At 36.4% G+C, this 26,087-nt stretch overlaps 1 protein-coding gene across 6 annotated transcripts; it reads left to right on the forward strand.

Moving 5' to 3' along the window:
• The first annotated feature begins 323 nt into the window (after positions 1-323).
• LOC109135594 (uncharacterized) lies at positions 324-19,117 on the forward strand. 6 transcript variants are annotated; one of them, XM_057396322.1, is made up of 5 exons: positions 379-836; positions 904-1,020; positions 4,378-5,479; positions 15,193-15,257; positions 17,827-19,117. In XM_057396322.1, exons 3-4 carry the CDS (start codon positions 4,750-4,752, stop codon positions 15,219-15,221), a joined length of 759 nt encoding a protein of 252 aa, XP_057252305.1. In that variant the 5' UTR covers positions 379-836; positions 904-1,020; positions 4,378-4,749; the 3' UTR covers positions 15,222-15,257; positions 17,827-19,117. The 6 variants fall into 6 exon arrangements, 5 of the variants coding, with proteins under 5 accessions (XP_048504550.1, XP_048504549.1, XP_048504548.1 ...); XM_057396321.1 differs by lacking the exon at positions 17,827-19,117 and adding an exon at positions 16,247-17,012; XM_048648593.2 differs by lacking the exons at positions 15,193-15,257; positions 17,827-19,117 and having other exon boundaries at positions 324-740; positions 4,378-6,034.
• Positions 19,118-26,087: the final 6,970 nt, after the last annotated feature.

Genomic DNA, 26,087 nt, shown 5'->3' on the forward strand with positions numbered 1-26,087 from the left:
GACCTATTGCTGCGATTTTGGGCCAAAACCGCAGCAATAGGTCCTAGTATTGTTGCGGTTTTGGCCCAAAACCGCAGCAATACTCTCTGTTAAATAGCTAATACATAATAATATTATTGCGGTTTGGCTTAAAAACCGTAGCAATATTTGTAGATATTGTTGCGGTTAAAAACCGCAGCAATATAATTAATATCTATTGCTGCCCCCTTAATTGTTGCGCGCCCAAAACCGCAGCAAATAGCATTTATTCTACTAGTGATGGGAATATTTTTATTATATAAATTTTCATTATGTGATTATATTCTTCATTACTACATTTTTTATCAAATGCAACCCCTTAAAATGGGCTAGTGCAACGATACCTTTAATACCGTTGCAATATGAGGGGCTAATGCAACGACTATTGATAATATCACGCTAGAAGTATAGTTATTGCAACAGTTTTGAGCTAAGCGTTGCATTAGGTGTTATCACGTTGCAATTGGTACTTGGTAGAGAAATTGCAACGGCAGTCATGTGCCATGTCCCGCCTCAAATTTCCCGAAAATTTCAAATACAACCCCTCATACAGCAAAAGCCCAATATTAATTTCCCTTAGTTTAGGAGAGAGAAGGAAAGGTCCAATAAGAAAAAGAAATGGGGAGAGAGGGAGATATATAAAGAGAGAATGAAATTTCGGTACTTCCATCTCAGATCTCAAACATGTATCTCTATCTATGCAAGCTCATCTCCTGCAAAATGTAAGGATGTCATTCTTTTCAGCCATTAATGTAAGTATGAAGCTTCGACGGCAACTCTGGCAAGTTGAACTATGTTTTGTTGTGTGTCTAATCTAGGTAATATCTTCGTTACTTCTCATTTCAATTCCTTTTGAAATTTTCGTTAATTGTACGACTCTTACAGTTTCGCAGTTCATCAAATTACTGCCCCCAATTCGAGGGATAGATAGAAAGAGTGAGCGAAAAGGAGCGCTTGCAAAGAGGAGATAGGCAATTCGGATCTTTTCCGAAAACTGTGAAGGTTAGTTTTGTATTAACTCTAGTATAAGCTTTAAGATTAAAAGTTTGGATCTTTCACAAATTTGAGGGAAAATTCATGTATCTCTAGTGAATAATTTTGTTAATCTTACATGGGTAAGCTTACAAAAAATCAATTTTGGAGGTTCAATTAAACACACTAACTTCCATTGGATACTCCACTTGTTTGTATGGCGTAATTTTTTTTATATTTTTTGGCCTCTTAACTCTTTGTGACAGATCATATGTCCTGAAAAATGAGTATGTTTATTCAAACTTAGAGCTGAATTTATGTTGTTGGTTTTATGGATACAAATTATGCGGATTCTTAGTGTGATGATGGTGGAGATTGTCTTGAGCATGTTTACTTGATTTGTAGTACGTTTAGGTAGCGGACAATAAGTATTGGTATTGCGTAGTTGTGTTCATGATGTAGCTCATAGGAATTCGGTCCAATGGGGTTTTAGACATTACTGATATGCTCCCTTTAGCATAAAAGTTACTTCTATATACTTTATTACTAGGAAGTAAGGTTAGTCAAAATACGCGTTGGAAGGGAGTATCAAATGCTTTATCTGAGTTTTATAGTCCAAACTCTAACTTCTACATAGTAATAATATGTCTAAGGTATGATTTCTCAATGACTTGGCTTCTTGGCCTTTGGTGAAGGAGTTCACTGAGTTTTTGAAGACTAGGATATTGTGAATTGGTATGAGAATTAGACTTCTTATATAAAAAAAACATTTTGACATGAGAAGACTAAGAAATGACTAAGTTGGGAGTATCAACTGAAAAGAAACTAGAAAAGGTCCTACTGTTTTAAAAAAATAAAGGTAGCAGACAGACTAGTAAAAGTTTTGGACATATAATTCAACAAATGACACCTAAACACAGAGGCTACTAGTAAGTAATGTAGTGATTATATTGACCTAATAGAAACAGGTAGTTGATCAACCAGACACCACCCACCATACACAATGCTGGATCAAAGGTTCTGAGAGTAGTCGAAGCTCAGAGACTGCTGACAGAAAGGAGCCTGGAAAACAGAATGCCTGAATTGCTCATAAGAGTGTGCATACATCATAGCAAGACTAGGCCACTGCATAGATACAACATCTCTTGAAGCTTGATTCAATCCCATTGCGCAATAAGGACTCATGCTTGGATCTGATGGGCCATAGTTGAGCGAAGTTTGCGCTCTGGGGATCTGACCCATCTGAGGAAAAGCAGAAGCATCATACTGCACAAAGGGAGGCTGAAATTTTGGGCATGCTGAAAGGAGGCAAAAACCTTTGGCCAGTAGGAAAGCTTTTAACATACCTTACATAACTACGATCATAGTCTAGATCAGATCGGTCTTTTTCTCTGTCTTTGAAGATAGCAGCAACTCGAGAAGAAGTTCCTACATCACTGACAATGATATTCTTCTCCGGATCATTGATGAAATTATAGCATCCACCATTTTCCTCCTTGCTTGGACACAAATACACAATCCTCTTTTTTCCACTGAGATCTGAGGCATCGTCTCATCTTCCGTATGAGTTAGGACTGTTTGGGCTGCTAAAGATACGAGCGCTTGCCTTATCATACTCCTCCTTCCTCTCTTCTACACTCCTTACCGAGTTCCGTTTAAGACCCATGTCAGTTCCATCACCAGAAGATGTCCTATAAGGCCTACGTCTGATAGCAATTTTGACCAGCTCCTGTTTGTTATTTTCTGACTGTCTAGCAGGTATATCTGATAAGCAAACAGATGGGTACTTGCTCTCCGCTGTTTTCATAACCATAATTTTTGCTCCAGCCCCATCAGTGAGATTGTCCAATACCGAGTTCTCGTATATGATTTCGTTTCCTTCTTGCTACTCAACTTCGATATCTTTTTTTTTGTTCCAACTTTGAGAACAATGTTTTAATTGTTAAGCTAGTACATGATATGCTTTCCTCCTTGTCACTCAAATATGGGATTAGAGTCTGAAAATGTGCAAAAATGCTCTTTTCTATAAGGGTGATGAACTCCTTGCTTAGTCCATCGATCTTAAACTAACTTATTTCTGTATATTTTAATTCTCTAAAAGTAACTCTTATGGATGCCAAAATGAAGCTAAAAGTTAAGCTTTGATCTATTGTGATTAAGATAATGGGTGTTTTTTTTATTATATATGCATTCCTATATTTGTTGAGCTTGGTCAGATTAAGGTGATAGTTTATTTTAGATTTAGTCAGCATGTAACTATAGGTAATGGTCTTTTTTATCTTTGAATTTGCTATGGCGAAGGAATCCAAGTAGATAAGGAAGTTAATTTTTTTTGAACTATTTGATCATGATGATGCTCAGCTCTGAATATATCTATCTATTATTTAAACTCTATGTTTGGTAATCAATTAGAAATGTTTGATTTTTTATTAATTTAATTATATATGTTTGAATTTGTAGGTGGTCCCAAAACAAGAAATGGAACACTATGTTCAATAAACTAGTTGCTTGTTAATTGGAAGGCATGAAAGCACTTCGGATCCAGAGTGATTTATTAGAGCCTTTTAGTATGTAGAAGTTCTATTGCGAATTTTGTTTAGTTATTAGTTAATAGACATATAATAATATAATTTTGTAAGTTTGCCCATTGGCATGAATAATGTATACATAAATTTTCTTTAGGATATAAAATTTCAAATTAAATTTATAAATATATAGTTTTATATATATTAATCTACTACTACTAGGCTATTACAGTATTCCAATTACATTGGTTATGGAGGTGTTGCAATAGGTGTTAAAATGGCATAATATTCGTCATAAAGGCGTTGCAATAGCTATATAATAATGTTGCAATATATAGGGAGGCGTTGCTATAGAAGCCAAAATGGGACACAATATGAATATTAGGGTCGTTGCAATAGCTATCGAATGGCGTTGCAATAGATATAGAGGCGTTGCAATAGACCTTATAAATGACGCAACGGCTCTTTATACCTATTGCAACGGCTTTGTGGTAGCCGTTGCAATAGATCCAAAAGGTCGTTGCATTAGACCTATAACAGCGCCTTCAAATGCAACGGTTGGGAGTCGTTGCCTTAGGCCTACTGCAACGGTATTTGGCCATAATGCAATGGATTTTAGGCGTTGCATTAGGCTTTAAATGTAGTAGTGATTCTTGCTTGTTTCTACTTGCATGTTGATGTGAATATATTTTACATGGATGATTATGTGATTATTAGAGAACATTTCATGTGAACTTGAAACTAGTTGAAAAATTGTTTGTTGATGCGATCTTTAACGATCAAATCAAGTATCGCCTTATTAGATGGACATATAAGTTATATATATATACTGGAACCTAAAGTAGAGTTATATTACTTTCAGGTCCCGGAGTAGAATGGCTAACAATACTGACCTAGCTGCTGCTATTCGCCTCTTGGCGGAGAGGTTGACTCAGGAGAGAGCTGAGCGTCCTGAGACTGTTGGGGAAATGTTTGAAAGATTAGCTAAGGTTAAACCACCCTACTATAAGGGGCAATCTGACCCGATCTTCTTAGAGAACTGAATTAGGGAGTTCGAGAAGCTGTTTGAGGTAGTGAACTGCCCTGGAAATATGAGAGTGGGTCAGGCTGTGCTGTATCTGAAAGGATGAGGCTGAGTATGGTGGAGGGAGAATGGTGCTAGACTGAGTGTTGTTGAAGGATTTAATTGGGAAGCATTTGTGATTGCCTTGAGAGGGAAATTTTACCTTGCCTTATGAGGAAACTAAAAGCCCAAGAATTCATTAACCTAAGGATGGGTAGTATGACCATCTTTGAGTACTATGGCAAATTTATAGCCCTGTCTAGATTTGCACCTGAGGTTGTAGCCACTGAGGAGCTTAGGTCCGAGAGGTTTGAGCAAGGCTTAACTGAAGAGATACAATTGGGATTAGGAGGTGAGACCTTTACGTCCCTATATGTTGTGTATGGGAGAGCATCTCATATTTATGGTTTACAATCAAGGAGAGATAAGAAAAATGGGGTAATAGGTGAAAAGAGGAAAGATTTTAATACTGGAGGAAACCAAGGGAATTTCAAGAGAAACCGGAATGGTAATGGGAATTTCCAAGGGAGAACAACCAGGATAACCGCAATAAGGGTAGACCTGAGAGAGTGCCTCACTGCAAGTTATGTGACAAAAATCATCCTGGGAAAGACTGTGAGGGAGAACCAGTGTTTTGTAACTACTGCCAGAAGAAGGGTCATAGGGAGTATGAGTGCTATTCTAAAGCATGGTAAAGATCAGAAGGGTCAAGGGCATAGTAATCAGGTCAGATCAGGGTTTAACCAGTCTGAAAACCAAGGTTCTAAGCTTGGAGGACAGCAAAATAATCAGGGGAACTATAGTAAGCCTGCAAGTGAGAACCCCAACCAGAATAAGCCTGCGGGAAAGATGTATGTGATGAGTCGAAAGGAAGCTGAGAAATCTGTCGACGTAGTTTCTGGTAATTTTTCTATTAACTCAGTCCTTGTTAAAACATTATTTGATTCAGGGGCAACTTATTCTTTTATATTGTCATCTGTCCTAAAGAGTCTGGGGTTAGTAGATTCTGAAGTAATTGACTTGTCTATTAGTATTCCTACTGGAGAAATCATAAGGTGTACTAAGTTGTTTAGAAACTTGCCTTTAAGGATAGGAGGTTCACTACTACATTAAAAGGCAAAGGCAACACACCAAAATCATTGCAATAGGGCTAAAAGTCGTTGCAGTAGGCCTACTGCAACGGTTTTGTACCGTCGCATTTGTTGGCGTTGCAATAGGCTTTGTTAGTGGCAGGTTATGCAACATTCTTGGCTATTGCAACGCCTACCATTTAAGCTAGTGTAACGGATTTAAGCTACTGCAACGGATTTTTTTTTCCATTTTGTGGTGATATTGCAACGATTATTAATGGAACTTGTTGAAAACCTATAATATTACACTCTGGATATATATTAGTAACGACGCAACAAATGCAAAAATACTCTTGAAATGCCAAAAATAATTGTCATAATTATCTGTATCATAATTTCCAAAACTAATTAAACTAAGAGTATACATGACAAATCCTAATTAATGAAAATTAACGTACTTAATCAAACTCAACTAATAAATATTTGTTTAGTACCACAACTTCCTTTTAAGTACACATATAGATCATTTTCCTTCTAAATATCGCTCCACTTGATCTGTTTTGCTGCTCTCTTGAGTTTCACTAATTAACCAAAGGTTGTCCGGCTCAGTTAGATCCCAAATCTTTAGGAATTTCACCAAGTCTCTCCTGAAAAGAAGATATAGATGTTGATGATTGCCTTAAAAAACAGAATTCAGAAAGTATTAGACCGTAAAATTATTAGACCGTACCAAGTCAAAATTCATATGAACGCAAGGTAGTTTTGATATGTTGAGATGGTAAAATATACACATAAGATCACAAGTAATCCAATGAAAGTATGAAGAGAACATAATGAAGGTAAAAAAGAAGAAGATGACAGATGATTCATATGTACTTAAAACTGTAATTATAAAGGGGAGCAAATAAAATCTACATAGACACCCTCAATTATACAAGTTCAACTTGCTCCTTAGCTAGTCAATGATGGAAGAAACAACTTAAACAAGAGCTTATGATCATATATCTGTGTTGGTCTCTTTGGTTTATTTCAATGTAAGACTAACATCAACTTCGCAATCAAGAATATAGAGATTCCTTATTAGGACATTAATGAGAGGCAAAAGGAAGAACAGATGGGAAGAAGAGGGTGTTTAGATTGAATTTTGAAGCCCAAGAGAAGCAGATATATGGTACGAGAAATTTGTGGCTATTACTATATATAGTTAAAGAATGAGGCTGATGAATATGTAAAAAAAAGTGTATAAAAAGTGGTTGTGCATTGGACATCTTAGGCAGTAGTAGCACACAACATAAACTTCTACATTTTCATTCTCTATTCTTCAGACGTGCAGTCAACTAGTTTGTTAATTTTTTTTCTGTTTTGCATTTTTGAGGGTAGTCAATTAGTTTTAGTTAGTTAGTTATGGACAAATATTTTATTATGATGTTAGGTGGTTAAAGAAACGTATTTACAGCTCATAAGTCAGAATTCAGGTCAGAATTCAGGCTCAATTTACGATATATTTGAAGTTTGAAGGTTTAGGGGGTGGATTACAGAATGAACTTAAATTAGTGGGATGTTCTGCTAGTTGTGCCTCATAAAAACTAATCCACGCTGATGGGTTACTTCTAATTGGGACAGGTGCAGATGTTTTTTTTTCTTTTGTTTTCTAGAAACATGAGGAATGATTCTCAGTTCTCATTAGGCCGAGATGTACCACTCTGATGTGGGAAAACCCTGTACATATTGGTGGAACAACCCTAACAGTGACACTATATAAAAAGGCGAGTTCACATTGGTTAATCTTGGTTCAGAAAACTTCAACAAGTTCGCAATGTCTCGGCTAATTTGTGATGATGCAGTTGCATGACTTGCATCTTTTACCATTTAATAGAAGTAATTGCTCACTGTTACTCATCACCTAACATACAAGGACTTGTTGGGATAGGTAGACAATAGTTCCATGATCCATGGAAGCTGAGAGAATTAGGATTGCTTCGTCAACTACCATAGAACTCCAAGTGCCAACCTAACCAAGTTCCCCTGAGACAATAGAACTTGCTTGTACATAATTATAACTAACTTAAGAAGCTGTAGATTTCATGTTAATCTATGATACACGTACTTTTTGGTTCATTATAATTAAATCTTATTACATTTCCGTATGCTTAATGTTGGTTTCTTAGCAGCAATGAAGACTTACAATATAGAAATATATCCCTAAAGATGATAACTGGAGCTACTTTCATGTAATTTCATAGAATTGCTATTTACTTTTTTTCTCGTTTTCGAAAGAAAATTGTTATTTACTTGAGGAACATAAGTTGCTGAACTAGACAGGGCCCTAATGTCTTTAGTACATCAAGGAGTTTAAAAAGTCCTCCAATGGATTCACATAATACTAAACTACAGCAAACTGCAGCAGATTATAGAAATATTTTCAACAGGTCGAAGGCAATATTCATATTAAATGCAAAACAGAACACAAGCAAATGCACTCAACAATCAATGCAGGGACTACAATTCAGTATCAAAATAACAAATTGGATGATACAGGGGACTACAATTCAGTCTTAGTTCTCAGTGACACTCAAGGAAACAAATTGTGGGACACCTCTGATGAACTTAGCTATGGTGGTGATGTGAGCTACGGTTTCATGGATGATACAGGGAATTTTGCTCTTAAGAGAAGCAACAACGATAATTCAGTTTGGCAGAGCTTTAACTATCCCAGACACCTTGCTGCCTAGTCAGTTTATGGAAATAACTTGAGTAGTTAACTCTCGGCGATCAGAAACTAATTTCACATACGTTTGATCCCTGATGGAAACCTCTAGTCCCATTCTTTGCACCAATTCTATCAGGGTATTTTCGTAGAAAGCCTTATTATAATCATCATCTATGACAGGAGCAAAATGACAGAAAATAGAGGGAAGAAGAAGAAATTAACTAATTAAAAATAGATAATATTTTCTGTGTCTTAGGTAGTTGGGCCTGAAACTCTAGCTTCTAACAATATATTTCTGTTCCTTTAGTAGTTGGGCTAGACCAAATGGGCCTTGATCCAGCCCAGTTGAGATGTGCTCAGCCTAACCTGGCAAGTTTAACTTTGACTTGGCCCGTTGAACAGGCCTACTACAATTTTGGCCTTGTGGGTCCTGGACTTGAACTTGATATCCCTTTATTCATTTTCTTAGGTTAGCTAAATTTTCCTTTTGTGTGGACTAGGAGATAGCTATACTTCTATCTCATACTGCCAGTTTTTAGGATTTAGATCATATTTCAACTGCATTACATCAGAAGAAAAGCTCATGCATGTCATATACTCATCTTTTCTTCTAATATATAGCTGGTGATATTATAGCTCAGAAGTTGAGCTATGTACCATCTTTCCCACCTAAATTTATCTAAGTGATCTATTCTTATAGATTATAATCATCATGTTACCTACAAGTACCCGTAAAATGCACAAAGTACATCATATCCTAAGCTAACACAAAAGTACCTCTTCAACACCAAGTTGCACTCCTTATTCTATTCTCGTTTGTTCTCATTTCCTCAAACCATGGGTTCTCGCTTGTTTCTTTGTGGTATTATGCTCTTTGCTTGTGCAATGAGTAACATGACAATGCCAGTCGCAGCTCGCCGCCTTTTAAAAGCTTCCTTGCCTAAGCATCCAAAGCTAGAGGTGCCTAAACCGGAAGTGCCTGAACTTCCAAAGCCTACCTTTCCTGAACTTCCTAAACCTACAATGCCCGAACTACCAAAACCTATCCTGCCAGAGTTTCCTAAGCCCATCTTGCCTGAACATCAAAAACCCACAGTGCACGAAGTACCTAAGCCAACACTGCCAGACAACCGAGCATGAATCGCTCAAGCCTACTATGTCTAAGTTGCCGAATAAAACTCACATCTAAGTGATCCCATGTACAATAAAGTCGGTAAAACAAGGTAATTTAGAAGTTCAATTTTTCAAATTTTATTATATTAACGAAATCCTATCAACACCTATAATTGATATTAGTTTAGTAAAAAAATTTCTATTGATATCAACTGCATAATACTTTTACACATGAATACTAAAGAATTAATAAAATAAAGAGTGCAGCCACAGACAAGAATGGAAGGAGAAGTGAAAGTAATATGATACAGACAACGAAAATAATCTCGCTACTATGCATTATTCGAAAACCCCATGATTATAAAATTGAAAAAGTCACCGACACTAAAACTCCCATAACAATTGAAATTGAAGAACATACCTTTTAAAACTCCGAATTCGCCTCTTTGTTAGGTTTTCTTGAATTTCGTCTCTTTACTTGAGTTTTCTTGAATAATTTCACCTACTTACTGCGCTCAAGACTTGAATTTTACATATACTTATGAAATTTGGAAGAATTTTGGAAGAAATCTCGTAAATTCTTACCCTTCCTCTTGCAAGATGTGGGGGATTGGATTTTTTTTCGTGGTGTTTCAATTCGACCAGTTGTGTTGATGGTTTTTGTTCCTTGTTTCACGAACGAAGTATAGCGGGTACAAGAGAGTTTTTTTTAAAAAAATGTTTTGAATTTTCGGATGCAAATGTAGAGGGAATTGATTAATTAGATTTGAGACAATTAATTAATTAAAGACGTTGCCATATATAACATCTACTGCAACGACCCTATTTATAATTTTATCTAATGCAACGACAATCACTAAACTGTTGCCATAGTATACTTAATGCAACGGTCATCGTAAATTCGTTGCAATAGCTCAATCCATGAACCTAAATTGAAAAGGACCGTTGTAATAGATGATCCTACTGTAACGGTGTAAAAAACAGTCGTCGCAATAGCTTATTTTAGCCATTGCTTTTGATTAAAAATGTAGTAGTGGTTGTGTCTTTTCGTTTGACTTAATAGAATTTAATTTGGGAGACCTAGATGTAATTCTTGGAAGGAATTGGTTAAGTCTTTACAAGGCCAATATTGATTGTGAGATTCAAAAGGTAGTGTTGAGAAACCCTTTGGGAAAATTGACCTCCTGTAGACGTTTCGGAAAACCTAAGAATTTTGGAGTTATCTCTGCTATGCAAGTTAGGAAATTGATGAGAAAGGGTGTGAGTTATTCTTTTGTAGTGTGCAGGACGTGAGTAAGGAAGTTGATGTAAAACTTGAGGATGTCCCAATAGTGAACGAGTTTATGGATGTGTTCCCAAGTGAGATTTCAGGTATGCCACCTGCTAGAGCTGTTGAATTCACCATAGAATTAGTTCCTGGAACTACACCTATATTTAAGGCACCCTATAGAATGGCACCACCTGAGATGAGTGAGTTGAAAATGCAATTGCAAGAGCTATTGGATAAAGGTTATATTAGGCCTAGTGCATCACCTTGGGGAGCTCCTATGTTATTTGTGAAGAAAAAGGATGGGAGCATGAGGTTATGTATTGATTATAGGGAGTTGAATAATGTAACCATCAAAAACAAATATCCTTTGCCTAGAATAGATGACATATTCGACCGATTGAATGAAGCAAGTGTGTTCTCAAAGATCGACTTACGTTCAGGAAATCACCAATTGAGGGTAGTTGATAAGGATGTACCTAAGACTGCCTTTAGTTAGCGTTATGGTCACTATGAGTTCACTGTAATGCCATTTGGGTTAACCAATGCTCCTACTATATTTATGGATTTAATGAATAGGATCTTCCATGAGTTTCTTAACAAGTTTGTAGTGGTTTTCATTGATGACATACTAATATATTCGAGGAATGAAGCTAAGCATGATGAGCACTTGAGGATCATTTTGGAGACATTGAGGAAAAACCAATTATATGCCAAGTTCTCTAAGTGTGAGTTTCGTTTGGAGAAAGTAGCATTTTTGGGTCATTAGTGTCTAAGGAAGGAGTCTCATGTAGATCCTGCTAAGATTCAAGCTGGTGAGTGGCCAACTCCAAAGAGCGTGTCAGATATCTGAAGTTTCTTAGGTCTAGCTGGCTATTATAGAAGATTTGTGAGAGATTTCTCAAAGATAGCAAGACCTATGACCAACTTGATGAAAAAGGAGTCCAAATTCGAGTGGAGTGAAAAGTGTGAAGAAGCTTTCAAATCTTGAAGGATCGTTTAACCTCTGCACCTGTTTTAACCCTGCCTAATGGAAATGAGGGATTTGAGGTATATAGTGACGCTTCAAAAAATGGTCTAGGATGTGTGCTACAGCAGAATGGGAAGGTAATTGCGTATGCGTCGTGTCAATTGAAACCCTATGATGCTAATTACCCTACCCTTGACCTAAAGTTAGCTGCCATAGTGTTTGCATTGAGAATTTGGAGACATTATCTCTATGGAGCGACTTGTAAGATATTAACTGACCATAAGAGCTTGAAGTACATTTTCACCCAAGAAGACTTGAATATGAGGTAAAGAAGATGGCTAGAGTTGATAAAGGATTATGATCAAGATATCCAGTATCATGAGGGGAAAGCAAATGTGGTTGCTGATGCCTTGAGTAGGAAATCGAGTCATAGCTTGAGTGCCTTGATAGTCCCTGAGGAGTTGTGTCGAGATATGCAAAGGTTGAGCTTAGAAATTTTAAATCCTGGGGAAAGTGAGGCAAGACTTAGTACTCTTTCTTTGGGTTTGTCAGTTTTCGATGAGATCATAGAGGGTCAAGTTGGTGATGAGCACCTAGATAAGATCAAGGAGAAAATGAAGCAAGGTAAGGAAGCTGACTTTAAGATTCATGATGATGGGAGTCTAAGGTTTAAATGGAGGTGGTGTGTACCACAGAAGTGAATGACCTTAAGAGACGCCTTATGGATAGGGGCATAATACTCCATATTCTTGCACCCTGGGGTGATAAATTTATAAAGACCTTAAGGTTATCTATTGGTGGCCAAATATGAAGCGAGAGGTAGCTGAGTATGTGTCTAAGTGCCTAACCTGTCAGAAGGTGAAGATAGATCATAAGAGACCCATGGGAAGGTTCAATCTTTAGAGGTTCCTGGATGGAAGTGGGATTCTATTTCTATGGACTTTGTGACTATCTTACCTAAAATAAGGAGTGGAAATGACACCATTTGGGTTATTGTGGATATATTGACCAAATCCACCGTGTTTATACCTATTAAGGAGACATGGAAAAAGAAGCGGCTTGCTAAGACTTACATTAAGCATGGGGTGAGACTACATGGAGTTCCAAAAGATATCATTTATGACCGTGACTCTAGGTTTCTTTCGAAATTTTGAAAAAATAGGTCCAATAAAATCTTGAGACAACATTGAAAATGAGTAAAACCTTTCACCCCGCGACTGATGGTCAGACTGAGAGGACTAATCAAACTTTGGAGGACATGTTGAGAGCATGTGCGATTGACTTTCAAGGTAGTTGAGAGGACCAATTAGATTTGATTGAGTTTTCCCATAACAATAGTTATCATGCGAGCATTAAGATGACACCTTTTGAGGCATTATATGGACGGAAGAAGTCTCATTTGTTGGAATGATTTTAGTGAAATATCGTCTTGGAGACAAAATTCATTGAGGAGACCGTCAAGAATGTCAGATTGATTCAGGCTAGAATTCAAGTTGCGCAACATAGGCAGAAAAGTTATGCTGATTTGAAACGATGCGAGGATGAGTTTACTATAGGTGATAAGGTTTTCTTGAAAGTATCACCCACTAAGGGCGTCATGAGATTTGGGAAAAAGGGCAAGCTAAGTGCAAAGTATGTAGGCCCATATAAAATTTTAGAGCGAATTGGAAAAGTAGCTTATAGTTGGCATTGCAATGGAGTTTGAGAAGATGCATGATGTATTCCATATTTCCCAACTTAAGCGCTAATCCTGATGAGCGTCATGTCCTAGAGCCTGAACGAGTTAGAGCGATAGTAGCCTCACTATGAGGAAAGACCTGTCAAGATTCTCGATAGGAAAGTGCGTAGTACACGCAATAAGGATGTCCACATCGTGAAAGTCCTTTGGTCTAACCACGAGTCTGAAGAGGCAACGTGGGAAGCCAAAGATGATATGAAAAAGAAGTATCCAGACCTATTCCTTGAGGTGAGTTACGAGGGCGTAACTCATTTTCTTTAAGGAGGGGTAGAATGCGATAAATTTCGCGCTTTTTGCTTATTTTTATGAGATTTTTATGCATATGTATGCCTATGTTGGGAATTGCACATGTTGGTGCAAAAGAAGTAGAATCTCCGCATAAGAAATGTGTTCATAAGTAACACAAGTGTTTTAAGTTAGCAAAAGTGTGCAAAAGTGGCACAATTCTTTTGAACTTTTGAAAAAAAAAAAAGAGTTCAAACTTTCGAAAGTATGTGAGTTTTCGTCTTCTTTTAAAGAGGGTAGACTGTAATCCCCCATAATTTTAAAGGATTTTATAAATATATTTTTAGTATTTATATATTTATATTTAAACATATTTTAGTTTAAAAATGATTTGACTATTTAAAAGGTTGACTATTTTAAAAGTCAAATGAAATTATTTTAAGGATTTAAGAAGTTAAAAATATTTTAATTAAGCATGCTTTGATAAAATTTTAAATACTAATACTATTGGAAAAGAAGTCTAATGGACTTGAGGAACCCAATAAGGATAAGAGAGTCATATTGTGATAAAGTTCTAATTTGTTTATCCTATTCATCATTAATTATCATTAAGCCCAATCTCCTTTTCCTAAGCCCAAAAAGGAAGCTCCTTATAAATATCCTATCACTCAATTATTTTACCCCACACAAAGAATATTTTCTCTCTCCTCTTTCTCAAACCACATGGCATTCTCTCTCTCCTCTCCACGTTTTCTTTTTTTTTTCTCTTCCAAGTTCTCTTTCTTGTTCATCAAGTAACGTGTCTTCTTCAACAAGAAACGTCACAAGCCTTCCAAAACCACCGTGAGTTGCGCCACTGTGCTGCTGTCGTGGTCCTCTAATTTTCGGAGCCCCTTTGTTCTTCCTCATGTGGTTGTTTTCTTTTCTTCTTCCTCAAGATTCCATTAAAGACTATATTTTTATGCTTTCTTTTAATGTTAGTCATGATTATTGGTTTAATTTACTGTTTTAATAATAATCTTGATTCATATATATATATATATATATATATATATATAATATATTATATATAATATATAATATATATATATATATTATATATATATATAATATAATATATATATATATATATTATGAGAATAAAAATTCAGATTTGTTCATTATAGTTAGATTGAAGTTTTAATCATTAAAGTATGGATTTTTAGGGTTTTAATTACTTGAAAACCATAGTAACATGATAAATCTTATGAGATTGTTTTAGATTATGATTTTAAACATGTTTATATATGTTTAAAGAAGGTTTTATGATTTTAAAAGTTGCTAGAATTTCATAAAGAAGTTTATTAATGGAGTTTTAAGAGTTTTAATTACTAGGATGGTAGTATTATGCTAGGAATTAAAAGTAATTGAAGTTTTGATATTAAAATTAGCTTTTGAATTTATTTAAAGGGGATTTTAAATATTTTAGAGTTGCTGTATTTTTATTTTAGAGTATTGATTTTAGTTTATATTGATTTTTAGGCGGAGAATATTCTGTAGGAGACTTTTAAGGAGTTAAAAGTGGTCTACCTACTAGTTTACACAAGGTACGTACATATTTTCATGCTATGTGATTCGTATCATGATCTAAGGAGAAAGAAAATTTAGTATCATGTATAGGAACTTATTATGTTCATATATGATTTCTAGTATTTGATTGCTACATGTTTTATGCCTATGTGCAAACATGTGATTTGAGATTTATTATGAATACTAGATTGTATGTTTTTATGGAATATTTGATACAAGCATGAAAAGAGAGTTTTTATTTATTAATTCGCATGAGGAATTAATATATGTTATAGAGATTGAATCATGTTATTCATGTATTCCCTCACAAGTATTATTTTCGCTATCTTAAGAGGACTGTGGGCCTTATTTGGTAAGTTTGATAAGTTATGCCTTTTTAAAGGTATGATTATTGTTGGCTAGGTTCAACAAATAAGAAAGTTGAAATTAAAAAAAAGTAGTCTTGGATTGTAAGTTGTGATCACTTATTAAATCCTAAAATAAAAGAAGTTCAGTTGTGACTGTTTGATTATTATTTATGTATTACTTGTATGTGTGTCATAACAAGTGATAATATGTAAATAACGTAAAGTGTAACGAGAATAGTTATAGACTTTAGACTGGTGCACGTCTAGAGTTGGACATTAGGAGTTGGAGTACATGGTGAGCGAGCCATGGTTTTTACAGGAATGGATTGATCACCATCCCTTTTTCAGTTAGCAAAAGTTCATTGATATCGCAGGTCAATCTGAAATACGTTGTAGTGCCTAATAGCACCCGTATTTCGTCTTCGTAGGTGACGGCATTAGTAGATAAGACAACTCAGTTCCAATAACTATTCCGTTAAAGTAATAAAAAGATGTTTAGGGTTTAGTTCAGTTAAAGTTATCTGCATATTGTTAGATGATTATATTATTATTTGTCCCTGCATATTATTTATTTGGTATCATGTTAAAAATGTTATAAGTTTTAGTATGTAGTACTCAGCTTTGTTGATTACGTGCTTTGTTTGTGATTGTGATCATAGGCTTTGCCTTATTGATCCTGTGATGACCCATTTTGGTGAGCAAATTCAGTATAGCATTGACATTACAGGTTCGTAGATGTGCATCATTGAGAATCTGGAATGGAGAGAATGTGTAGCTAGTATAATTTATTTTTCTACATTAGTAGGAACATAATTTTTTAAGTTGTTTGAATAAGACTTATTTAGAGTGTTGATTTCTAAATACTTGTTTATTAATTTATTTATAATAAAAGGTTAAAGTTTAGTTATATGTTTTCCGCTGCAAAATTCTGAATAAGCCGATACGTTATCACACAGGAGATAATACTTGGGTAATTCTCTAAGTTTTGTATCATAAAGGTATTTCTAAAAAGAGAGAAATGTCGGGTGTTACAATACTTGCCACTGATTTGTTTAAGAGAGTGAGCTATGCCATCGTTGTAAGGAGATGAAAATGATTTGAGAAATAAAATGTTTATAACGGGCTGAAGTAAAGGTTACGAGTTTTCCACTCATTTTGGAATTTTGTTTGTTTTGTATTTCTTCTCTGAATTTACACGTTTGATATCAGGTGTTCGAGAATGGAAGGGAAATAAGATTATGATGTCATCCTAGATTAAGGATTGAGTTTGTATCTAGATAGTTGATTTGAGAATAGATATTTATATTTCGTTATATATAATATTTGGGAATAGTAGTCGAGTTATTGGTGTAATTAAGGATTCTTTTTCCGCTGCGAGTAAATATTAAATTCGAGGCTTATTAAGCATTGATTGTGATTAGTGAATCTTAAGTGTGATTAGCTAGCAGCTCGGGAATTGGGCTGTTACAGGTTGCTTATCGATCAACAATGCGGTTTTATATTTAATTTTCTAATTATTTATTGAATATCATGCACAGGTAAAAAAAAAACTAGTTTTGGAAAAACAAAGATATAGAGGAATGATTTCTCAATGTAGTGTTAGAAAATAAAATGATTCTCAAATTGGTGTCAAGCTAAAAAGGAATTTTTTCCTTGAATAATGCAAAAAAAGGGGATTAATTCCCAAAATGTGCCCCAAAAAAATTTATTTCCCTGAGTACCGTCCACGTAGGACGGCACGCGAGAATTTTTTTTTTAAAACTTCAGTAAAACCGCTACTCAGAGTAGCGGTTAACGCATAAAAACCGCTACTCCAGGTAGCGGTTATGTTTAAAATTAACCGCTACTTGGAGTAGCGGTTCATAAGAATTGACCGCTACTCTGAGTAGCGGTTTACAAGGCTTTGGACCCGCCCCTATAAACCGCTACTCGGAGTAGCGGTTTGATAAGGCTCTATTTTATATATGATTTCTGCCTGTTATATTACTTTTAGTATAAGTTTCGAGACTTATAATATGTTTTCTTGTCATATTTTAATATTATTAACAGTCTAGTTACTTGAGTTACAAGGTTGATTTAAAATATGAGAAATACGCTCAAGAAATTACTTGCTTGATTTTAATACTACTTATACATGCTAATTTGGTTTATCTAATATTTATAATAGTAGTATTTGTTTATTATATAAATAATTTATTTTGGAGCCTAAGTGTTTATTACCTTATTGAATTGTTTATAGGTGAAAATTATTTGCAAGAAGAAATAGAAAAAAAGCAAACTTATCTTACTAAAGCCCACTAAGGAAATTAGTGAGCAGAACAATGTGAAGAAAAGGGCCAAAACCCATCATCAAAGTGGGAGCACGCAGCACTAAAAAAAAAACCTAAGAAATACTCCCTCCGTCTTTTTTTATTTGCTACATTTTGCCATTTAGGTGTGTCCCTTATTATTTGCTACATTTGCAAACCTTACTACAAATGCTAATAAAACAAACATCCTAAACTTCAGCCCAAAAAATTAGCCCACTTAATCAAATACCCTAAACCCACCCAACCCACCTAACTCTATTTATTACCCCACTCCCTCCATTTAACCCTACCCCAACCCCCCTATAACTACTCCCTCCAAAACCCTAATCTCATTTCTTTCGTCACTTTCTTCTCTCTCCTTCTGACTCTCTCTCTCCTTCTGACTGTCACTTTCCTCTCTCTTCTTCTGCTTCAAACCCTCAGATCTAGGGTTTTTTACTCCAAAATTGTTGAAAAAACAGTAGATTAATTATCTACTCTTTTCTGCGATCATTATAAACCTAGATTTTGTCATTTTTGAGTGATTTCAGAAAACGAGTCCCCTGTTTCTTGGTTATTTTTGGGTATTTCATGGATGAGTTAACTCCGAAATCAAAGAAACGGCTCTTTGATTTGATGGACGAGTTAGATGCGGAGGCTAAAAATTCTAGGGTTGCAAAAAAACCCTTGGATTTTGGTTCGTTTTGTTGGTCTTGTGGCGCGCCTTCAAGAAAACCACCAGATCTTCAATTTGGTGGTGTATTTGAGGGCAAAAAACCTGAAAATTTGGAAGATCCACCTCCGGAAGGCTTTAAATCATGACGAGCTTACCTCTCTTGGTATAAAAACCATCTCGAAATGGTTTCGGAGAGTCCCCTTTCAAATTTTGACTCAGATCGGTCCACTCCTTAACTTAAATCTTTGTTTTTAAAATTTTAGGAAGTTTTTTTAACATGCTTTGCCTGTGGGGTTGCGTTTCATTAGATTGCATGTTTAGGTTTTTGTGTTTTTTTCATGTTTTTGGCTCGATTTGTTTATACGCATGTTGTTTATGCCTCGATCTGTTTAAAAAACTTGTTTATTTTCCCTTGATTTGTTTTAATTCTCTTTACTTTGCCTCGATTTTGTTATATATATGTTGATTTGCCTTGATTTGTTAGATTTTTCCCTTGATCTGTTGTTTTTGTGCTCTGAATGTGTATAAATGTTAGATTTGCCTTGATCTGTTAAAACATGTTAATTTTAGCCTTCTTAGTTCTGTTTTATGATATTTTGCCTTGATCTGTTAAAACATGTAATTTTGGGCCTTCACTTGTTCTGTTTATATGATATTTTGCCTTGATCTGTTAAAACATGTAATTTTTGCCTTGATTTGTTCTGTTTATATGTTATTTTGACTTGATCTGTTAAAACATGTTAATTTTAGCCTTGATTTGTTTAGTTTATATGATATTTTGACTTGATCTGTTAAAACATGTTAATTTTAGCCTTGATTTGTTCTGTTTATATGATATTTTCACTCATGCAAAACCATTTCTCATCCACATGCACCAAATTATACATGTTGCTGAATTTTGGTATTGTTTGGATAGTGTTTGGTATGATAGAATCCAAACACCACAACACCCTTGCAATTTTATGTGCTGGGGTCAGATGTGGTTTTATGGCATTAGTGTGTTTTTTGATTGCCCCCCTTTTCACCAACCTGTGCAATGTAGACCTGTGTATGTCTAGGGCTGCTGCTGTTGCTCTTATAGTAGTCCTCTTTCTTAGAGGAATTGCCATTAACCTTTGAGGATCCAATTGAATTCTTTTTCTTCCTACCCTCCCTATTTTTCTGTGATTCACATCTATTCTTACATCTTCTTGAAGTTGTTGTCTTACATTCTTCCATATTCTTCCAATTGTCCACCTTGAAGTATTCAATTCAATGGCAATTTTTTTGATAGCCCCTTGAGGTATAGTGAATCTGCCATTAAATTTTGTGTAAGCTACTTGTTGTAGCCTGTTTGCAACATGACATCTTGAATGGTTGTGCAAAAAATGGGTCATGTTGACCACTTGTTCTGGCTGTTGCTGTTCTTCATGTTCTTCATGTTCTTCCTCTGATTCACTATCTGCCCAATTATATTCTGAGACGTGTACATCTGAGTCATCATCTAACCACTCAGCAACAAACTCTTCTTCATCATTTCCATGTTCCATTGCTGTGAAGAAATTTTCTTCTTCTTCACTTGATGCTGCTGGTGCTCTGTTAAGATCAAAGGCCTCTTGTTATGGTTGAACTTGTAATTCTGGTAATGGTTGTGGTACTGGTTCTGGTTCTGGTTTTGGCAGTGGGTCATTCATATCAAAAGTTGGGTAAGTTGGTGGTGAATTAAGAGCTGATGGGGATGGTGTTGAAGTGTTATCAGTAGAACTGTCTAGGGGGGCCATAGCTAAGCTATGGATGCCAGACATGTTCAAGCTGAGAAAGCTTCCACACTTTCCTCAAGTGAAGCTATGAAATCAGAAATGGCTTGTAAAAAACTCTATGATGATTTATCTGAGAGTTAATCTACCCAAACCCCCCCCCCCAAGGAAATGGCTACTGTTCGGTGCTTTTTATGGTGGTTTAGGCTGCTGGTTGGTGTCTTTGATGGTGGTGGTGGCTGGCTGCTGGTTGGTGTCTTTGGTTTGGTTGATGGAAGTGGTGAAAATAATAAATGCAAGTGTAAAAGTGGTTGTGTATATATAGTCCACAGTTTGTTAGGATTTTTTTTCATGTTTTTTGGGGGAAAATTCAATTCCCCCTTAATTTCGAATTTTTGGGGAAAATTTCAAAACCCTGTTATGTAATCTAGCTTAAAAAATTTGGAGGGAAAATTTTAATTCCCTTTGGTTGTATAATTGTAACAGAAAATTTTAGTTCCATTTGCTTGTATAAAAATTTTGGAGGGAAATGAAATCCCTCCTTCTATAAATGTGGCGCCTACCTTTAAAATAATGTGGGCCAACTCTTTTTTTTGCCTTCTAATCTGCTTTTTCACAAGTTAATTAACCACCATTACTTTTCTTCAAATCACCCACTACACACCCACTGCACAGTGGTCCCCACCCTTTTCCTTGGTCTTTGTGAAAAAGTGCTTGTAGCAAATAAAAAAAGACGGAGGGAGTAGAAGACAAAAAGAGAGGGGGCTGAATATGTACAAAGGCAGTACACGGAACTACAGAGGAGAGGACGAGGACGACAGAAGCAGTAACGCAAAGAGACGAGATCAGACGCGAGACGCTAGCGCGGGAGCAAGGGCGTTTTATCTGATTCTTCAATCTAAATCTGGAGTTTCTTTCTCTTTTCTCTTAGTTTATGTTATCAAATTTCGTCCTTTACTATGTTTAATTTCAGATTATTATTCTCAATTAGTTGGGTTGATTTAGTTGTTATGTCTAGTTAAATTTCCATGTTCTAGGACTAGATGTAGTCTTTTAATTTTCTGTCAATAAATTGAATTATTGTTGGGTTAGTTTAATTTAAATTGCAATTTGATAATCTTGAGTTCAATTGCTTACTTTTGATAAGGGCCCTATCAATTGTATGTTTAAGGTATTGGATTATTGGCGGAAGTGAAAGTTCAATATTAGTTCGTGGGATTATTAAACGCTAAGTAGTATAATTTTAGGAATAGTTATACTCTTAGGGTGGTCTTTTATATGAATTCTTATTCTTAATGATTTTGTTCTAAATTTTATGACCATGGAAGTAGGCATAAGTTTAGTATTCAAATATACGTTTTCTGCCTTGGAAGAGGGGTTAATATACATTAGGAATTCGACCATTGCGATCTAATTATTTTACCCTGCAATTAGTTTAATTTCATTGTAGGAGTTAATTGGCAAAATCTAAGTCCTAGAACCATTTCTTATACTTGATTTATACCTATTGTCTGACGTCTTTAGAGTTAGAATTAGTATAGTTCTTATTTTATTAGTCTAGTTTATCACCAACAATCACTATTTCTGGATCGTCTAGATAATATTAGCATCTCTTAATTTGGTAGTTGATTATACCTCCATGTGGGAAACGATATCTTGCTTACCCTATATTTACTTTAATTGACCCGTACACTTGCGATATTTTAAGGTACATTTAGGACCGACCACGGTTCATTAAAGAAAACCGCTACTCCAAGTAGCGGTTTAGTAAAATCCCCAAAATCAAACCTAAGTCCCCAATTTCCTAATTTCCAACGTTCGAAATTTTTTTTCTCTCAAACTCACTTCTCCATCTCTCTCTTCCGACGACAGCAGCGACCCACACTCACCGGCGCACACGGCCACCGGGAGCTCAGCCATCACCACTGGATTCCGTCACTGTCGCTCACGAACGGCTAACGGGCGCACCTCACCGGCGCACCACCACCGACAGCCTAGCCCTAGTCTGATTTTTGTGAGTTTTTTTTTTGTTTTTTTTTTTAATTTAATTTGCTTAGCATGCCATATTTGTTATGTATTTTAGGTTTGTAACTGTTAGATGGAAATTGGTTAGTTTGATTATTATAATTTAGTTGTTGATGGTTAAAAATTTAGCATATTGTGATGGTTGATTTTGTATGAATTGGAAGGTTAGTATAATTGGAAGGTGATTAGTATAATTCGAAGGTTATTAGCATATTATTTAGTTGTTTGATTAGTATAATTTAGTTGTTGGTTGGTTAAAAATGGATTTGAGCATTTTGTGATGGTCGATTTTGCATGAATTGTTGTGTTTAAGTTGTAAATACTACTAGTATAGGTGAAAAATAGTGTTCATATTGTTTGAATGTGTAGAATAAGAATAACTTAAACATTATTTTTTTGTATGTAGAATATGGAACAACCTAAATATCCTCTATACCTTTATTGGAATGGTGAATTATCTCAAAATGATGTTGATATTGTGTATAGAGGTGGAAGGAAAAAGTTTTTGTTCATCAATTCCGGTATGATGTTTCAAGAGATTCTAAATAGGGTATATGACGTTGTTGGATGTGATCGTATGTATGTGGAACTGAAATTGTTTATGAGATATCCGATGCCCGGGAAAAATATGTGCCAATTGCACTAGAGGATGACGAGTCACTGAGTGCTATGTGGCTTTCAGTGACACAAACGTCAGCCATGGCAATGGAGGTGTACATTGAACAAGTTCCCAAAGAGATAAATGTGCAAAGTAATGTGGGTTGTACCTTCAATGGACTTTAGGGATAGCATGGAGGTACCGACATCAGCTCCTAATATGCAATTTGAATCATTTACTAGCATGTTGTCAGACCCACATTATGTCAATCAGCACATGAACGAGTTTATTTCTCCTTGTTCGTCTCCCCACATACCATCCACATTCCATCTCGACACTCTACATCAAAATGATGTTGATTTTTTGGGAAACGAGGAGGAGCATGTGGATTCTGATAAGGATGAGGATGATGATGCAAGAGAATTAGCTGACAAGGCAATAAAGGCTGGTGTTCCTTCACAAGATTGGCTTAGAGTTGACGAAGTTGATCAAAGGTTAATAGATTCATGGATGACTTGGAATTGCACTGGTTCATTGACTGTGGCTTCTGAATTTGAGATAGGACAGAGTTCGCCTCATTGCAGCAATTAAAGAATTTTGTGAAAGCGGTCGATCTCTAGAAACCAGATGTTTCGGGTGTTAGAGTCAGAGCCCACAAAGTATGTCATTGAATGTGCCAGAAAGGAAGTGTGTCACTGTCCATGGAGGTTGCGTGCAATCATGACTAAGTCGTTCTCATTCAAAATTGTACGATATGTTGGTCCACATGCAAGCAATTGTTTAGGAGACATAACATGTGGAGACCATCCTCTCATTTCATCAGATTTCGTTGCTGATCTTATCGAGGATTTCATTAGGACTGATCCTTCATTCAAAGTTCAGTCCATCCTTACTTTTGTGAAGAACCAATATCAATTTTCAATAACATATAAGAGAGCTTGGTTAGCAAAACAAAAGGCAATCAGCAATATTTTTGGTGATTGGGAATAAGTTATCAAGAGTTACCGAGGTACTTGCAAGCCTTGAAAGAGTCCAATCGAGGCACTGTCGTTTACTGGAGTACGATCCCAACACAAGATCCTACTACGCACATCTTAGGAGGGTCTTCTGGGCCTTTAAACCCTCCATTTCCGGATTCCGTCATTGTCGGCCTCTTATCACTATAGATGTACTCACTTGTACGGGAAATACAAAGGCAAATTATTGATTGCTATGGGAACAGATGCTAATTTCCAGCTATTCCCACTTGCCTTTGCTGTTGTGGAGGAAGAAAGCACGGAGGACTGGTCTTGGTTTTTAGCTTGCATTAGACGTTCTGTCACAGATAGAAAGGATTTGTGTGTCATCTCTGATCGTCATAGGGGTATCCTTGCAGCTATGAACGAGCCTGGTAGTGGATGGGAAGAACCATATGCACATCACTGCTTTTGTGTGCGTCATCTTGCTTCGAACTTGAATTCGAAGTATAAGAATGCTGCCATCAAGAATCTATTCGGAAAAGTTGCATATGCAAGGCAGAAAAGGAAGTTTTGTACTATATGGATCGAATTGGCTCCATTAATGTCGAGGCAGTAGAATCTGTTGGACATTCCCCTTCATCTATGGTCTCTGCATCATGATGGTGGGTGTAGATATGGTGTGCAAACCACCAACATGTCTAAAGTGTTTAATGGTGTCCTAAAAGGGGCAAGATGTCTTCTGATCACTGCTTTGGTAAGAATGACATTTTATCGTGTCAATTCTTATTTTGTACAAGGAAGAATTAGGTAGAAAAAGACTTGAGGAAGGCCATGATTAATGACCCGAAGGCGACTACCATCATTGAAAAGAACATGGAGAAGGCAGGTGCTCATGAGGTGATTGTGTTTGATTATGAACAGGGCTATTTGAGGTCACTACTGGTCGTGGAGACCGTATTGCAGGGAAAGGTGGAAAGAAACACACGGTTAACTTAATGCAGAAGACATGTACATGTGAGAAAGTCATAATATATAAGTTGCCGTGTTCTCATGTCCTTGCGGTATGTCGTCACAGGAGCTTGTCATATAGTGGTTTTGTGGACGCTTCTTTCTGACTAGCTCTATCGATCTACTTATATGTCCTTTTTCAAGCCTGTGCCTGATATGCATAATTGTTCTCCATATGATGGTCCGAGAATTATAGCTGATGAGAGGCTAAAACGTGGACTGGACGTCCAAGGTCCACTCGAATACAAAATGAAATGGATGCAGCTGATAGGCCTGGCAAATAGATGTAGCATTTGTAAGGTTTCAGGACACAATAAGCAAAGATGTCCTAATAAGAACGGTGAAGGAACATCTGGGTAAATGTTTTCATATTTTTTAAATTTCATAAATTTATATTATTTTCATAGTCGCCAATGTGTTACTAACCGGTATATGTTTTTTTTCTTATTAGGTCTGATGGCGCGATCCATCTTTCCCGGCCCCATTGATCGCAGCGTTCTCACCCTCCAGGACCAGCATCAGAGTGAGGATGTCTGGAGGGGAGTAGCGGACACGGTATATCGTATCGGTTGCATCACCATAGTCTGTATCTTGACTGGGAGATTCACGAGAGGGTTCTTCGGTAGGTCGAGCGTGCTGGTTTTCTCGGCATACATCGTTTGGTAGGGGAGGTTTGGAGATTGATAGACCACTTCTGACGGCATTAGTGGAGCGATGGAGACAGGAGACCCATACCTTTCATTTGACTGTTGGGGAGGCGACGATTACTTTGGAGGATGTCGCTGTTATCCTTGGACTTAGAGTGCACGGGGCACCTGTTACTGGTCGAGGCGAGGGTAGCTGGGCTACATTAGTTTTCGAATTGTTAGGGATTTGGCCCAACACACCGGAGAACGAGCCCAAAGTTCTCCAGGGTTCGTCTTTGAGATTGACATGGCTTCGGCAACATTTCTTCTTGTTGTCGAATGATGCTGATGAGGTGACAGTACAACGATTTGCACGGGCTTACATTCTTGAGTTGATGGGGTCCATTCTTTTTGCTGAAAGAGTGGAGATGCAGTCCAGGTTCTTTATCTCCCACTTTTAGCTGATCTCGACGTAGCAGGGACATATAGTTGGGTAGTGCGACCCTTGCATACCTGTATCGGCAGCTATGTCGGGCATCACAGAGGGGTGCGAGGGAGTTAGGTGGCCCTGTGTTGTTTTACAG

Source organism: Beta vulgaris, chromosome 7 (genome assembly GCF_026745355.1).
Source record: "Beta vulgaris subsp. vulgaris cultivar EL10 chromosome 7, EL10.2, whole genome shotgun sequence".
In the NCBI taxonomy this organism is placed as follows: domain Eukaryota; kingdom Viridiplantae; phylum Streptophyta; class Magnoliopsida; order Caryophyllales; family Amaranthaceae; genus Beta; species Beta vulgaris.

What these genes read in the sequence shown, in the direction of transcription:
- LOC109135594 (XM_048648593.2), top strand. Translation starts at nt 4,750, where the DNA reads ATGAGGAAACTAAAAGCCCAAGAATTCATTAACCTAAGGATGGGTAGT.